Source organism: Astatotilapia calliptera, chromosome 1 (genome assembly GCF_900246225.1).
Source record: "Astatotilapia calliptera chromosome 1, fAstCal1.2, whole genome shotgun sequence".
Taxonomy (NCBI): domain Eukaryota; kingdom Metazoa; phylum Chordata; class Actinopteri; order Cichliformes; family Cichlidae; genus Astatotilapia; species Astatotilapia calliptera.
In genome coordinates, this window is record NC_039302.1 from 14,625,828 (window position 1) to 14,640,496 (window position 14,669).

The following is a 14,669-nucleotide window of genomic DNA, read 5'->3' on the forward strand; positions in this document are numbered from 1 at the left end:
GGGGATAGGTTAATTGGATAATCCAAATTGCCACTAGGTGTGAATGGTTGTCTGCCTGCCTCTCGCCCTACGACAGCTGAGATCGGCTCCAGCGCCCCCCCGCGACTCTGAATAAGGATAAGTGGAAGCGAATGGATGGATGTTCTCATATATCTCTAATGCCTTTTTTTTTTTTTTTTTTTCTTACTGAGCTTTGTGCTGCTGTAACTTGTGAATTTCTCCAGTATGGGGATTAATAAAGTCTATATCTATCCAAATACCTCACTGAACTCTGAATATGATCTTGAAACAGTTCAAAGAACTTAAATCCATGTGAACCGAAGCACATCATTGTCTTTATAGTACAATTTTTATTTTTTTTTTTAAAGATTTTTACTGGAATGCTTCATCTCTTTGGGAAAAGAACGAGACATTACTCTCCAAAAATCTTCTCAATACAATGCAGCTTTATTTAGATTAAATATAAACAACATGTTGTTCTCTATACAACTGCAGCCCTTACTCGGCCAATTTTCTGATGCTACGATAATCATGTGCAAGCACAACACAAATGTGGTTAATATTAACCAACAGACGGCATATTTACATTTGTATAGATACACCATAAACTGTACTGTGCGCTAGTAAAGGATAAAGTCCACTGCCAGGCGTGGCAGCTTCGCAGAAACAGAAAACTTGCAAGTAAGATGTTACAGGGCCTGTTACAGGGTAGAATATCAATATAAAGGAGTGGCTCTTCTATTAACATTTGCCCAAAAAATAAAAAGTAAAAAAAACAAAAAAAAAACAGATAAGGTGAAATATGAACCTCATAAACTCGGAACATAATGACTGACAGACTAAAAGGTGTCCAACTTAAATCAGCTTTCAGCCCACTGCAAGAAAAACAATAGAGAAAGATAAATATTTCAAGCTTACACATTCATGAAAACACTCGGCTACATCAACATTCAGCTGCCATACTGTCCCGTCTGCAGGGCTGCACGATTTCAAATATCATCTACAACCACCCGCTTCATTTCTGAAAGTCCACTGTGTCTGCGACAGGCTGAACAACACAGCCCTAACGTTACAACGGTGCGCACATCAATCAAATAACCTTTGAAATTCTGAATTTGATTCCCAATTAGTTACAATTTTCCTGAATCACTCTAATATTTCTTCAAGTTAGAAATAGAAGCATAATCAGTGACTGTGCTGTATCGAGGGTTTTGGTTTCCCAGGATGATTTCTGTGTGTCAGTTAACAAAAAAAAAAAAAAAAAATCCACTTTAGGATCTTATAATCTCAATGTTTGTAAGAAACGAACCTTGTAAAATCAAGTTAACTACAAAAGGTGGCTCAGAGTTATTAGACTGGAGAACTGCTGCTAAATCCTGTGACCATTTAGCTCCAAAACTGTTCCATTTCCTTCCCTAATGCTACTCTCGGGACCTTCATTAGGGTAAAAGTGCATCGAAAGGAATCATTAAATGTACAGATATATGATTAGAATTTCTCTCTTACATTTGTTTTTAAATATAACAGATTTTATATTTACAATTACAGGAACGTGGGTGCAGGCAATGCAGAAAATAAATTATCGTACATTACGCGTGCACGCACATATATGTTTATATATACACATATTTATACAGTATATGAAGACAAACGCGATCATGGCCAAAGCGACCAAAGAAAACTGCCTCCACAATTTGCTGTCCAAAATCAAACACAGGGCAGAAACATGAGGTTCAAAAGCACATTCAAATAAAACTGAAGTCGTGACACAGTGATGGATGGAGCAGACAAAACAAGGAAGTACTGTCTGTGCCGCTGCCTCCCTCCTTGTAGTATCACATGATCAGCAACCACAATCTATAACAAGCTGTCGCCTCACTGTGAAATAAAAAAAATCACTCATTCTTGTACAGTCACAACTTATTACTGCAGCTGTAAAGAAACAAACAAAAATATATCAGAAAAGCTTCTATAACATTAATTTGGGTGGCTTTGAATGAGTACTAAAATACATTAGCTTATAATGGTGATCATCCCCTTCTAAGACTAAACTGCCTGGCTTCAAAGACACTGGGTTCAGTGTGGTGATGATAATCTCTTTTTAAAATCTGCATGTTAACTCGCTTAAGTGAAATTAAGCTCAGTGCTTTAAAGTTTCTGATTTATATTAAAAGGATTATATTTACAAGGCAAAAAGGAATCTTTGTTACATGCATCTTGTGTGTATGAAACTAATTAGGTGTATTTATGCTCGCCGGACCGGTGGTTCTGCACGCCAACTGTGACGTCGCAATAGCGCATCATTTAAAGCAGGATTTGCTGCAGGATTTTCCTGAATGATAGGTGTCACCACTGACGTAAAACATCCACATTCACTGTGGCACAGGAGAAAAAGTCAAAACCAGAAGCAAAACAATTGCAATGATAGAATTAAACAAGAGGTTTACTTCTGACAGGAGTGCACTCCCAAACCAGCTGCTGCAGCAATGGCACGGACACCTGTGTGAAGCTACAAAAGTTTGTGGATTGACCAGAATGACGAATAAAAGGCGTGGATTGCCCGGTGGATGTGATGTCACTTTCGTCGTACATCACCGTTCGTGAGGGCAAAAACGGCGAGCATAAACGGGCCATTAGTTACCAGACATATTTGTTAATCCCCCTGGAAAAGTGACACTCCCAAACCCTCCTCAAACACTATATTTATCCAGTATTAAAGGGCTGAAGAAAACAACATACTAAATGTTACAAATTACGTAAATTATAATCTATAAATATACTCCTAAATACAAAAGTTATATACAGAACTTTGTAGCTGAAATCAATACATGTTAATAAAATAAAATCAGTTTTCTTCATGTTTGAAAGATGAGCCTTCTACCAGAGCTCTACCACGTAGGCATCATGTCTGGGAACCAGACGCGACCCAAATGCTTTGATACCTCCCAGTGGATATCATCCAACCCATAGCGATGATCTGGAACCAGTACTTCCTCCATGATGGATAGCTGCGTCAGTCTGTCTCCACACATCTTGACAAACTCCACGAAGGCGCTGCAGGACACTTCGCACTCTCCCAAGCCAATGGCAGACAGCTGCGTGCAGCGCTGGGCGATGCGGATCAGCTCCTCGTCCAGCGGTCGCAGCCCGTTGGCGCACACCACCAGCTCGACCAGACGCGGGCAGTTGAGGCCGACGCGCCCCAGCACGTCTTTGCTGACGGAGCGGCCGAAGTACAGATGCGTGACGGGGATTTCGTCGCGGAAGAAAGGGCCAAACTCATCCTCGTAGAGGTAGAAGTACATGACCAGATTAAATTTAGGCGAGTGACGCTTCATGGCGTCCCAGCTGCTCTTTTTGATGGTGTGAAACTGTTGGCCGGGATTTTCACTGACCACGTCAATGCGGAGGTGCTCGAGATGCACGTGCTTCTCCGAGGAGAGGGCGATGAGAAGTTCATCGCTCAGCAAATGGTAGTTGAGAGCCAGTTCTCTCAGGCCATGGCACTGATCAGCCACACACAGGATGCCTGGAAATACACGCCCAAAAAATAAATGCAGTGTTTACTGGCAACCTGTACAGCACGTCTATAAATCGCACCCAAGCCCCTGAGAAACAAGGGAGAAACCTTACAATTTCAGCGATAACAGTTCTCAATCAATCAATCAAATTCTACACAATGACTAATTAGTCATTACTAATCATTAAGGCCCCTAATTTCTCTCATTTGTTCCATTTGTCAGTACCTGCAGGTGAAACGTGAGGGCAGCTGCTCATTTTGAGCAGTTTGAGCGTGTCGCTGTTATTGGCCACCAGGACTTTAAGAGACGGGTCATCCACAGGCGTGTCATCAATCTTCAGGGAGGACAGGGATTTAGAGTTGACGAAAACCACAGTCAGTGCTGAGATGAAGTGGGACTGTTGAACAGAGAAGAGAGAGAAACAATAAGCAAACATTTTATTTAAGAAATCTGCAGACAGATCTAGTAACAAGCATCTAATTCAACTACACATACACACTGAAACTTTCAGCTTTGTCTAGGAGCAGATGCACATTTGTGCAGGTAGTTGTAAAATAAAAGCTGCAAACAAAACAAGACCGCCGCACAGCAAATTACCATAATTCCACAGAGTTTCTTTTACATTGTATGCATCTGTGGGATCTGTCTTCTGAGATAAAGTGTCAAAGAAAACAGGGGCTGAGTACAAGATTTTGGAGATATCAACTTGTAGACCTTCCCACAGGCACTTGACTTTAATCAGACCAGCTTCCTTTCAGGCATTAATCAAAGGAGCTCTAAAGCGGTGGATTTTCAGATCTCTGCGGTGCGTTACAATTCAGAGACGCTCATGTCTGAGTGCTTCAGTGGTTCTCAAATCTTCTCAGTCATGCCTCATTTCTAAGGCTCTGCAAAAGTCCACCTTGTGGTGTCACGTCTGTTTTCTTTTACTTGAAAATGCACACGATGTAACCCTGTTGCTGAGGCTGACCTTAGGCATCTCCATGAAGCTGGGCCTGGCTGTGGAGATGAGCCCCAGAGTTTTCAAAGAACAATTCACCAGCTGAGAGAGGATGTCGCACGCTGCTTCTGCAGACTCTCTGCTGCTGTCCACCTGGCAGCACACAGAGAAAATGGCACTGTGAGTTGGGCAGCACATAAAAATCCACTTCGCTTCATCACTGAACTGCTGTAACCTCAAACTGCCCCCCTCTCTTTCGTACCTTGAAGCTGACATACTGCAGGTGGTCCGAATGCCTCTTGATGATCTGTTTGATGAGGTCTGGGTGTGTGGCCTTCAGGTAGGAGCTGGCTGGCTGGTTCAACTCAAACTCAAAGCATCGCCACAGTTCTGGCATGTGAAAGGCCTCGTTCCAGCCTCGGCATACCTGCAGCAACAACACAAACTTTTCAATTTTTCATGCTGAAGACAAAAATACTTCTTTTTTTCATCCTCAGGCAAGAGGACAAAATGTGACTCAGAGAAGAGAAACCAATAATTAATCTTAGAGGTGTCACCCTGGCACAAATGTCGAGGATATGACTTGTTGAAACAGGAAAACAGCAACACTATACATCTGCTTGCTTACTGTTTAAACTCCTGCTGAGTTACGTAATCATAATGCTCAGAAGTTATTTGGAAAAATAGGAAAATAAATACCACTAATATTTTGTAGCAGTAGGTAGCATCTGTTTGACATGGCACAGTAAACTGGTAAATAAGTATTTAATATTAATAATGATTTTTTTAAAAATACTTGACTCCGAGCCAACAGTAAAGCATGTGTGAAGCCGTAAGAACCTTCAAACATGCTGCATTGCATCAACTTCCTTAGCCAACTGGGTGTGAAAGGAAATTAAGAAGTGTCAAAATCCTCACTGCCTGTTTCATGGGTGTAAATATATACATAACACATAAATAAAATATTTCTTATGCGTTTCTGCTGCTGGGTGCCCTCTGCAGGATTGTGACTAATTAGTTTTTCTTTTTTTTTTTGGGGGGGGGGGGGAAGAGAGACTACCCGGCTTAAAGTCACGAGACAGTGGAGAGGTGAAGTGTGGCCAAAAGAGATCACTCAATTTTGGTGTCTAACTACTTTTCTTTTTTAACTGCAAAGCCTTAGCCTTAGAGAGAATCTCCCACCTCGAAGTTGCAGGATCCAACTCAAACGTGTGCAGCTGGTTCCTTGTTCTGCTCTATTAAAATGGTTTGAGCTGGAAAATGACTCTAATCAGACCTCGAAGCACCAGAAAACTGACTGGCTTCTCTTCATTGGCTCCCTGTTAAATTCACAATCAAATTTAAAATCCTTTTCCTTACATACGAGGTCTTGAATAATTTTAAAGACCTGTTCTTGTGATTTGATATAAAAATTGAACTGAACTGCAGCACGATGAAGTCAGACTACCCTGAGGTGAGATCTACTGGTGAGACAGTTGATTACTTTATATTGCTTTTTTTAAAATTTTGTACATAAATTAAATTGTGCTCATGAACAGTATGACTTTATAATACTCCAATGCATCTGGTCTCAGTCCACTGAAACAGCCGTACTGTAGCTTAACAAACAAGTGGATTGGGGAAGTTCTTTGTCTGCAACAGCAAAGCTGTCAAACATTCAAATATTATATGCTTTTGCATTTTCCATTATGTTTACCACTTAGATGCTCATGCTGCATTTTATTTGTGCAGAAAAACTGAAAACATTTTGTTGATCTCCCTCATGAATGAGTAACCTTCCATTAACGTGTTAACAGCAAAATGCTGCAACTTTAAAAAAGAGATAAACTGGCAGCAGTTCGAATTGAGGCAGTGCTTTGAAACATGACCCCATACCCACAAACTAACAGAACCCTGCTTTACCTTCTTAGTTTAGCCAAATGAAGACCTCTCTCATTATATGAACAAATACAGCATGTATCACAATCAAAGTCAAGCTGAAGCACCCACTTATGGCCTTTAAGGCTCATAATCCTCCATCAGATAAACTCAGCAACCATTAGGTATAATAATGCCAATGTAGCGTGTAAGTAAAGCAATACAAACGAGGCTTACACATGAGTATGAGGGGGAAAAAATGTGACTGTGCTGTTCTAGTTCTTACAACTAATAAATACTGCCCCCTGCTACATATTGTAAACTAAGAGCAGCTATAAATGCTGCTTTATTATTATTATACAGGTACCTGGGAGGCAAAAGCCCTATCCAGTAGAGGCAGGTACTGGAAGACGTGGAGCAGGATCTCCTGTGGCAGACACTCCCAGCGGACTTCCTCATCCTCCAAATCTTTCTCCCTCCTCTGCTTGCGGGACCGTTTAAGAGTCTTCTGACACCCACCGCTGGTTCCACCTCCATCCTCCTGCTCGTTCCCTTGGAGACCTCGTTTCATCCTGGGTGAAAAGATGAGGGTTTAAAATCCAGACAGATGAGCTGAGTTTTTCTGCTCGCCGTTGTGCATGTTATCCCAGTTGTTTTTATTTTTGCAGCCCATATATGGAAGCCTGACACATGACCCTAAAGCCACAAATATTTTTATTGGGTAATCTGGTTAATTATATATAGATTTGCATATTTTGGGTCATGAACTAGTAAAAACAAAAACAAAAATCATTTCACAGCAACATATATAGCTGTTGTGACAAATATGTGAATCTTATGTACCCATTTAAAAATTGACCAGATGACAAAACTACCAGTGCCTATAGATTATCAATGAAAACCAGGAGGAGTGCTTCTCCTTTCTAAATTTAGACTCCAAGCAGGATCACAATCCCCCATGGTTAGGTCAATAACTTTGTGTATTTGACTGAATTCAGCTAGTTAAAAATCAGCAGTTGATTAAACAAGACTATCTAGAACATATGAGCACAAAGGTTTCTACAGTACAGTTCTACAGAGGGGCTGATGGCGCGATATGGCAGCCTCGCTTCTGTCAGTCTGCCCCAGGGCAGCTGTGGCTACAACCGTAGCTTGCCTCCACCAGTGTGAATGCGAGAGTGAATGAATAGTGGAATTGTAAAGCGCTTTGGGTGCCTTGAAAAGCGCTATATATATTATTATTATTATTATTATTATTCTTCAATAATTATTTGTGCAAAACTCTTTGAGTTACCCCTTGTTTCTTTATATTTTGCTTAAAATGAGCTCAACTTCCTTGTATTTTCTTAAGTGCGTTTGAATAATAGTTATCCAGGCTTTAAGAAGGCCTTTTGCAGTTCTTTTCTGGACATTGGTTGCTTTTTCATTCATTCATTTTCAGTCCATTGTACTTTAATGTGCCTTTCTCTTATTTTTGAAAACATTTCTCTTGTTTGCCATTTATTCATGCCGTTTACCATTTATATTTTATTCCTGCACAGTTGGTGGGGAGCACCCATAATCTTGCTGCACATGCACAGTGATAATAAAGAGCTATTCTGTTCTATTCCTTCTAGCTGACCATTTTAAGAGGAATGTTTTTGCTTGTTTGTTTGTTTAGACTTTTAACACTGACCATTCAAGCATAAAAAGGCACCTAAATTAAAAGTGTTGTGTCAACACATAACAGACAACTTAGCAAAGAACCAGTTTTACATTGCATCTTGGGCACTTCATTTCTAGTAGCCTGTAAGAAAGACACAATTTGTTTCCAATGTACTGTATTTAGCTCAATCTGTGAAAAATGCTTAAGATAGCATCATCTGCTAACCATAAAAAATTTATTTTTGCACCAAGGTGACTTCCAAAGTACTATTAGACAACAACTTCTAATATCTCAGTATGGTGTGCAGAGTGTCCTCAAAAGGTTTGAGAAAACTGGACAAAAAAAATTTCTCTAACGTTCACTGAAGCTCAGCAATGGTCTCATAGGAAGGGTGGCTGAGAAGAAGCCATTGTTAAGGAAGGGAAATGTGGAGAAAAGACTGAAGTGTCCCAAATGATACAAGAACTGGTCTGTGGATATACGTGAATATATCCAGATATTACACGAAAGCTGTTCAGGCTGTGTTGAATAACAAAGGTGGTCATACTAAATATTGATTTTTAAGCTTGTTAGAACTGTACAAACTATTTTGCGTTTTACACTGTATTTCCCTGTATGTTTGCACATGTTTACATACAAATGCAAAGTTATATATAAATACTAGGGGTGCAACGATATTCGTATCGATATTGAACCGTTCGATACAGTGCTTTCGGTTCGGTACGCATATGTATCGAACAATACAAAATTTGTAATTTATTTTATCAACTTTCCTTCTGACGATGCTGTCTGTGTTGAGCGCTCAGTGAATCTGCATTCGACTACTCCGCCTAGGCTCGACAGTGCAGCCTAGGCGGAGTAGTCGAATGCAGATCCACTGAGCGCTCAACACAGACAGCATAGTCAGAAGGAAGAGCGCAGGGCAAGCTAGCGAGACAGAAGTTAAGCTCTCCTTGTAACAGGCAAATTGGACCTCATTCAGATCTGGCGTTTGGAATTATTTTGGTTTTCATGTGACGTATGACCCTGAAGGTAAGCGAGTCATGGACTAAAGTAAAACAGTATGTTGGATGTGCCATGCAATGCTCAATTACATTGGTGTGAACTAGTGTGTTAGCGCAGTTAGCTCGTTAACGTGTTGGCCGTCTAGCCCCATGCACGGAGCGATCGGCAGTAGCTCGTTAACGGAGATTTGCCGTGTTGTGGCGTTAAGGTCATTTCAATGAGATTAACCTGAAAGCACTAGTGGGAACACGACGAATATGACTGCACATTTACGCCGACATCATCCTAGTGCAAAGACAAAAACAACAAGCATGCATGCTACAAACTTTAGCCGAGTCATTTAGACAGCTGTTAGCACATGATTCTCCTTATGCTGCTGAGAATATAGCCCAGAAGAAGCGGATAGTATAGCTTTTATTTTGGAAAGAGCCATTTCTCTGTAATAAACTCTCTTTTCCAAAGATGAGTGATTCCTCAATCAGATACAGGGCTCGCAATATCGCTAGCCCGACGTCCCGGGGCTAGCGATTTTTTCAGTCGGGCTACCAAAATTCTATCTCTGCCCTGCCCGTCGGGCTATTGTAGGAAAAATATATGTCAATGCTTTTGCATTCTTTCGGAAATGTAGCTGGGTAATTATGTCATTGGCATCGGTGAGCCACTGTCAATATGTGACATATTGAAGTCGCGTTTGAATTTGCGCTTGTTTTTTTGCTTTCACTTTGCAATCACGTGAACTGTGTATAGAGAGCGACAGCACTGATCTGTGAGTGATGATAATTTGTGCACCAATTCCTCTGACATCGTCTTATTAATCGTTAGCTTACTATGCAAACATGACAAGTGAAATCTCCTGCAGCAAGCTTAAACATGTGAGAGGTTGATCGCGCAGAGAATCACTGAGCGTTATGTGTGTGTGTGTAAAAGCATTTCAGTTCTGCTGAGCCAAATAAGACAGGTCAGGGTGAAGAAGTGACAGCCAAAGAAAAGCTTACCACAAAACGGAGAAGTTATGACAAATCAGACTATAAGGCAAAAAGAAAGTGCAGCTTTATGGTTTCATGGACAAAAGAATTTCTGTGGCTGCAATATGACGAGCTAAATAACCAGGGCTGCACATAAGTGGTCCGCAGGTGCGCATTCGCTGTCAAAATAAAAAACACGCACAAGGGTTAGGGTTAAATTTAAAAACTGTACTTTTGAGTTAAAATATATATTTATAATTTTAATAAATGACAAATTAAAAAGGCATGAACATTTTTTTTGTATCGAAAAGATATCGAACCGTGACACCAAAGTATCGAACCGAACCGAACCGTGAATTTTGTGTATCGTTGCACCCCTAATAAATACATATAAAATCTAAATAATCAAAACGTTTGCATACTGCTGCAGATGCAAAAAATAAAAAACTGACCTTTAGAAAAAAAAAGCATGAAAACAGAAATAATATTGCATTTTTATATCACGGAATATATAAAGGAAGTATATTTAGCTGTCATTCTTGTCAAAACATAACGGTTTTCCAATTTCATAGTACTATTTTACTATGTATGACTGCGCAATGACAATAAAGAGTTATCTTAATTCCAGAAAAAATAAAACTAACAGCTAAATTAATGAAAACTAATGCTGAACATGTTTAATGAATAAAAGGGACACGAAAAAAAGCAAACCAAAACTAAATCGAAAAGAATTTTTTTTTTAAAACTTCAAAGAACATCACAAAAGCATATTTACTCTGCTGTCCACTAAAGTATGTGTGTGTGTACTCTGTTTTCTAATGATACATCTTTAGTTTTAACCTGTGGCTGCATGGATACTGGTTAACTAGTTGACTGGTTTTCTAAACAAAAACACTCGTGACGAGTTTCTTTAATCATTAACAATTTAAAACAGCTTACTGCCTCTATCGGCTTTCCCGTTCCCCCAGTATCGGTCGATTCTCACAGGTACGCGAGCACCAAGTTAGAAAGCAACGTGTTTATTTCCTGGAAGTCTGTCCTGACTACTGTGTGCACTGGACCACTCCGCGTGTTTTGCCTCACACACGCTGATGATTAACTGCAAGAACAGCCTACGTGTTTCCTTCAGCGTTTCTTCTGCCCACCTGAAAATGAAAACAGTACAGATAGAGGACACGCCTCCCTCTGCTTCAACCACCAACACCGTGTGGTCAAGCTGCCTCAAAGTTAGCTTCTCCTCGCTGATACTGTCTTTTAATAAAAGCGCCTTTTCCCACGCATAAATGCCAAGCTGTGGACGCCGTTTAATGCCACCGCAATTTACAGCAACAACACACCCGTCAGGAGTTAGCTTAGCTCAGCCCAACTATACATCTTGGCAACTACTTAGCAAAGTCTACCCACTTAACATAAAACGGTGACTAAAAACAGCTCGATCAGACACTTACAGGTCTACGGTAGTTATTTATCTTCACCCTCCTCACCTGGTTATCACCTCCTCCGTGGGGCTGTTTATTTAGAGACGGTCACTCAACGTCAACCGGGACCGACACAAGAAAACTGCGTCCGAGCTGGCCGACCGATCAAACACATTGGACCATACGACAGCACGGTGTGTCGGGAGGTTAGCGAAAACTGCCGGGAAGCTGGTGAAATGAGGTTTTCAAAAGTGTGCTGGCTTTCCGAGCGCCTGACCTAGTTTCGCTTCTCAACTCTCAGCTTCGCTACTTTGCTTGTCAGCTAAAGATGGCGTTTGTGTTGTTGTGCGGAGCAGCCAGTGGGCTACAGTCGTTCCACGGTTACCGTGAACGGTCAGCAGGGGGAGCAATTTCACCCTAAGATGTTTTCATACAGAGATATGGGGGTATTCAAATGAGAAGAAGAAGAAATTACATTTTTAAACAATAATATGAAATTGAATCCAAAGAGTGACATTTATGCTATGTCATTTAAATATCCTCATTAAAAATTAAAACATTTTACTTTCCAATAATAATGATACTAATAATAGTAATAAACCTCATTTATATACCACCTGAAAAATTGAGGTGTTGGAGACAAGAGCAATGAAACTCAGTAAAATCAAGGCAGAATGTATGTGTGTGAATGAGAGAGGCAGGTGTAATAGGGAAGCTGCAAGGAGTGAAGTTTAAATACCTGCGGTCAACCATCCAAAGTGCAGATAGAGCACAAGAGAGGTGGGGACAGGGTGGAGGGGGTGGAGACAAGCGTAACGGGTGATTTGTGACAGAAAGAAAGGAGTAAGAGTGAAAGCAAAGGATTAATTGCTATGACATGTGGTTCGGAGAGAGTAGTGCAAGCAAAAAGAAGTCTGAGCTGGAGGTGGCAGAGTTGAAGATGCTTTTTGTTGGGAGTGACCAGGATGGATAAGAAATGAGAATATCAGACAGACAGCTCAGGTTGTTTGGACATGTGCAGAGCAGGGTTAGTGGATATATGGGACAAAGCTTGTTGAAGATAAGACTACCAAGCAGGAGGAAAAGAGCAAGACCAGAAAGAAAATTCATGGGTGTAGTGATGGTGTAGTGGTGGACATGCAGAGGGTTGATGTTATACAGGAGGAGAACAATTGCCACTATATTTAAGAGAGAAGCCCACCGTGCTAGGAAGTAAATATAGACTGTTACTGTCTCTCAGTCAGGATAACATATTGGTTGTGCACAGGTAGTGTCATGTTCAAACAGTCTTACCACAGGAATTTAACTAATCCTCTGCTTCAAACTGGGAACACAGTCCTGTCCTGGCATGTCACTGGCATTGGCATTATTCAGCTCAACAGTCCAATGGTGACTGTGTTGCCTCTGGCTCTTAAGTGTGTACTCTCCTTCACCATGCCCTGCACAGTGAAGACTGGTGAGTGATAAGATCATATTAATACAGATACTGCATAAACTTACAATGCTATGCAGATGATACCAAGCTTTATTTATCCATGAAGCCAGCTTAATCAAATTAATTAATTAAATTACAGCCATGCCTTAAAGACAAAAGCATGGATGACCTGTAATTCCCTAAGTAAGGCAGCACGAGCAAGTCGGGATCAGTGCGTCAGGATCTCCAGAGGTAGGACGGGTTTGCTGGAGAACAAGATGGAAACACAGTTTTCCTTTGGTTGGTTGTTTTCCAGTTCCAATTGCTTCGTGTTGCTCTGCACAGTGAATGTCTCGTCTGAAAACAGTCAGTGATCAGGATCATCAAAACTGCAGCCACAACAGGCTTCCAACTGCATCGCCGTCTCTTCACACAGCGAGGAGTCTCTTATCTGCCAATTTCATCTTGAACGCCTGAAATATTTGTTACCGCGCCTTCAACAAAACTACAAAAGAAAAAGAGAAGATATGAGAAACGTTATCAGTTTGAATCATAAATGCTCTCAAAGTCCATGTGTCTTTTTTATAATCAGCTTCTTTTAATCTTAGTTCTCATCTCCAGAATTGTCAGGATTGACATGAAGACATTATTATTGGCACCATTTGCACGTTTGAAAAAAAAAATTCTGTGGGTTTTTTTTTGGGGGGGGGGGGGGGTATTTGTGCGCATAGACACAAATACCCAACCCCACTCATTGCCTTACACTCTAACTGCCACCACAGCTAGCAGTTAGTGTAAGGCAATGAGTTTTTGCTGCTAAAATGTATGCTTTAACTTCACACTCAAGAGGTTAACTGACATCCAACAAAACAGCTGCTTTTAAAAAAATCCTTTTTATTACTCTTTAATCCACAGAAAAACTTTAATTCCCAAGAAGTGAGGAAAAAAACAGAAACAAACAGTAATCCTGCTTATCATGCTAAAATGCACGTTGGAATTACTTGTGAGCTGATGCAGTTTCATGTTTATTAAACCAGGTTGGTCCTTTTTCCATCCACACGGGCATTGATGGAGGAAGCAGCAAAGGGATACAAATGCAGTATATACAGAGGTATAGATATATATTTATGTAAAATACGACAGGATGCTTTCACACAGCTCTCCTGAATACTTTTATCATCATTCTTTGAAGTCATGGCGAGGAGTTTTAAGCGAGCTATGACTAAATTCGTCAGACAGAAGCAGCTGTGGAGTGAAACCCAATGCATCCACAAAGCTCAGCCTTCCGAGTTAGAAATATAGCCCATGAATGCACAAAGTTCTTTACATGTAGAAATAGGCAGCAGGTAGCTAACATCAACACCACCACAGCATTCAGAGACACGGGTTTTAGTAGATTGGACAACTTTGAATTCATGAAAGTTTTCCCCTAAAAAACATGGAGATCAACAATGATTTAAATTGAGTATATTCTCTGGGCAGCACACGGACACAGTCATGTTTACTTTGGGGTTTCCTTCATTCCTCTGTTTTCTCAAAGCCTCACCTTCTAAAGATATTTAGGAACATGCCCAAATCTTCTCTTCACAAACATGACATCCACCTGCTATGAGTTATGAAGACTTGTTAAGCAACAGCATGTGATCTGAGGTGTGACAGCGCCCGATGATTAAACACTTTTTGTCACACTTGTGAAACGTTTAGAGGAGAAAGATGTTTTAGGGGAACAAGCGCAGTGCAGCATCATGCATTAGTTAGTTGGTCGTTTCATTATGAATGCAGGAAAAAAAATCATTGTTCCTCACTCAGCCTGCACACTGTGGCAGCGAGTCGGATACAGCTGTAAGTTTTTGTTTTCCCAAAAATCTTTGAATCATGCAGTTATAGTGACTGTCAGACTGAGG

General features: G+C 40.7%; 1 protein-coding gene across 3 annotated transcripts; it reads right to left on the reverse strand.

Annotated features, from left to right (window-relative positions):
• Positions 1–426: 426 nt before the first annotated feature.
• Positions 427–11,746, reverse strand: LOC113020962 (F-box/LRR-repeat protein 3-like). 3 transcript variants are annotated; one of them, XM_026165309.1, is made up of 6 exons: positions 11,418–11,746; positions 6,686–6,890; positions 4,724–4,888; positions 4,492–4,614; positions 3,747–3,918; positions 427–3,529 (listed from the first exon to the last, which is right to left on the reverse strand). In XM_026165309.1, the coding sequence occupies exons 2-6, from the start codon at positions 6,887–6,889 to the stop codon at positions 2,889–2,891; spliced, it is 1,305 nt and encodes a 434-aa protein (XP_026021094.1). In that variant the 5' UTR covers position 6,890; positions 11,418–11,746; the 3' UTR covers positions 427–2,888. The 3 variants fall into 3 exon arrangements, with proteins under 3 accessions (XP_026021094.1, XP_026021096.1, XP_026021095.1); XM_026165311.1 differs by having other exon boundaries at positions 11,382–11,431; XM_026165310.1 differs by lacking the exon at positions 11,418–11,746 and adding an exon at positions 10,873–11,368.
• Positions 11,747–14,669: the final 2,923 nt, after the last annotated feature.

Coding starts and splice junctions, on each gene's coding strand:
- LOC113020962 (XM_026165309.1), bottom strand. CDS start 6,889: ATGAAACGAGGTCTCCAAGGGAACGAGCAGGAGGATGGAGGTGGAACC. Junction 4,889..6,685: donor ATAGGGCTTTTGCCTCCCAG/GTACCTGTATAA, acceptor TTGTTGCTGCAG/GTATGCCGAGGCTGGAACGA. Junction 3,919..4,491: donor GCTTCATGGAGATGCCTAAG/GTCAGCCTCAGC, acceptor TCTGTTCAACAG/TCCCACTTCATCTCAGCACT.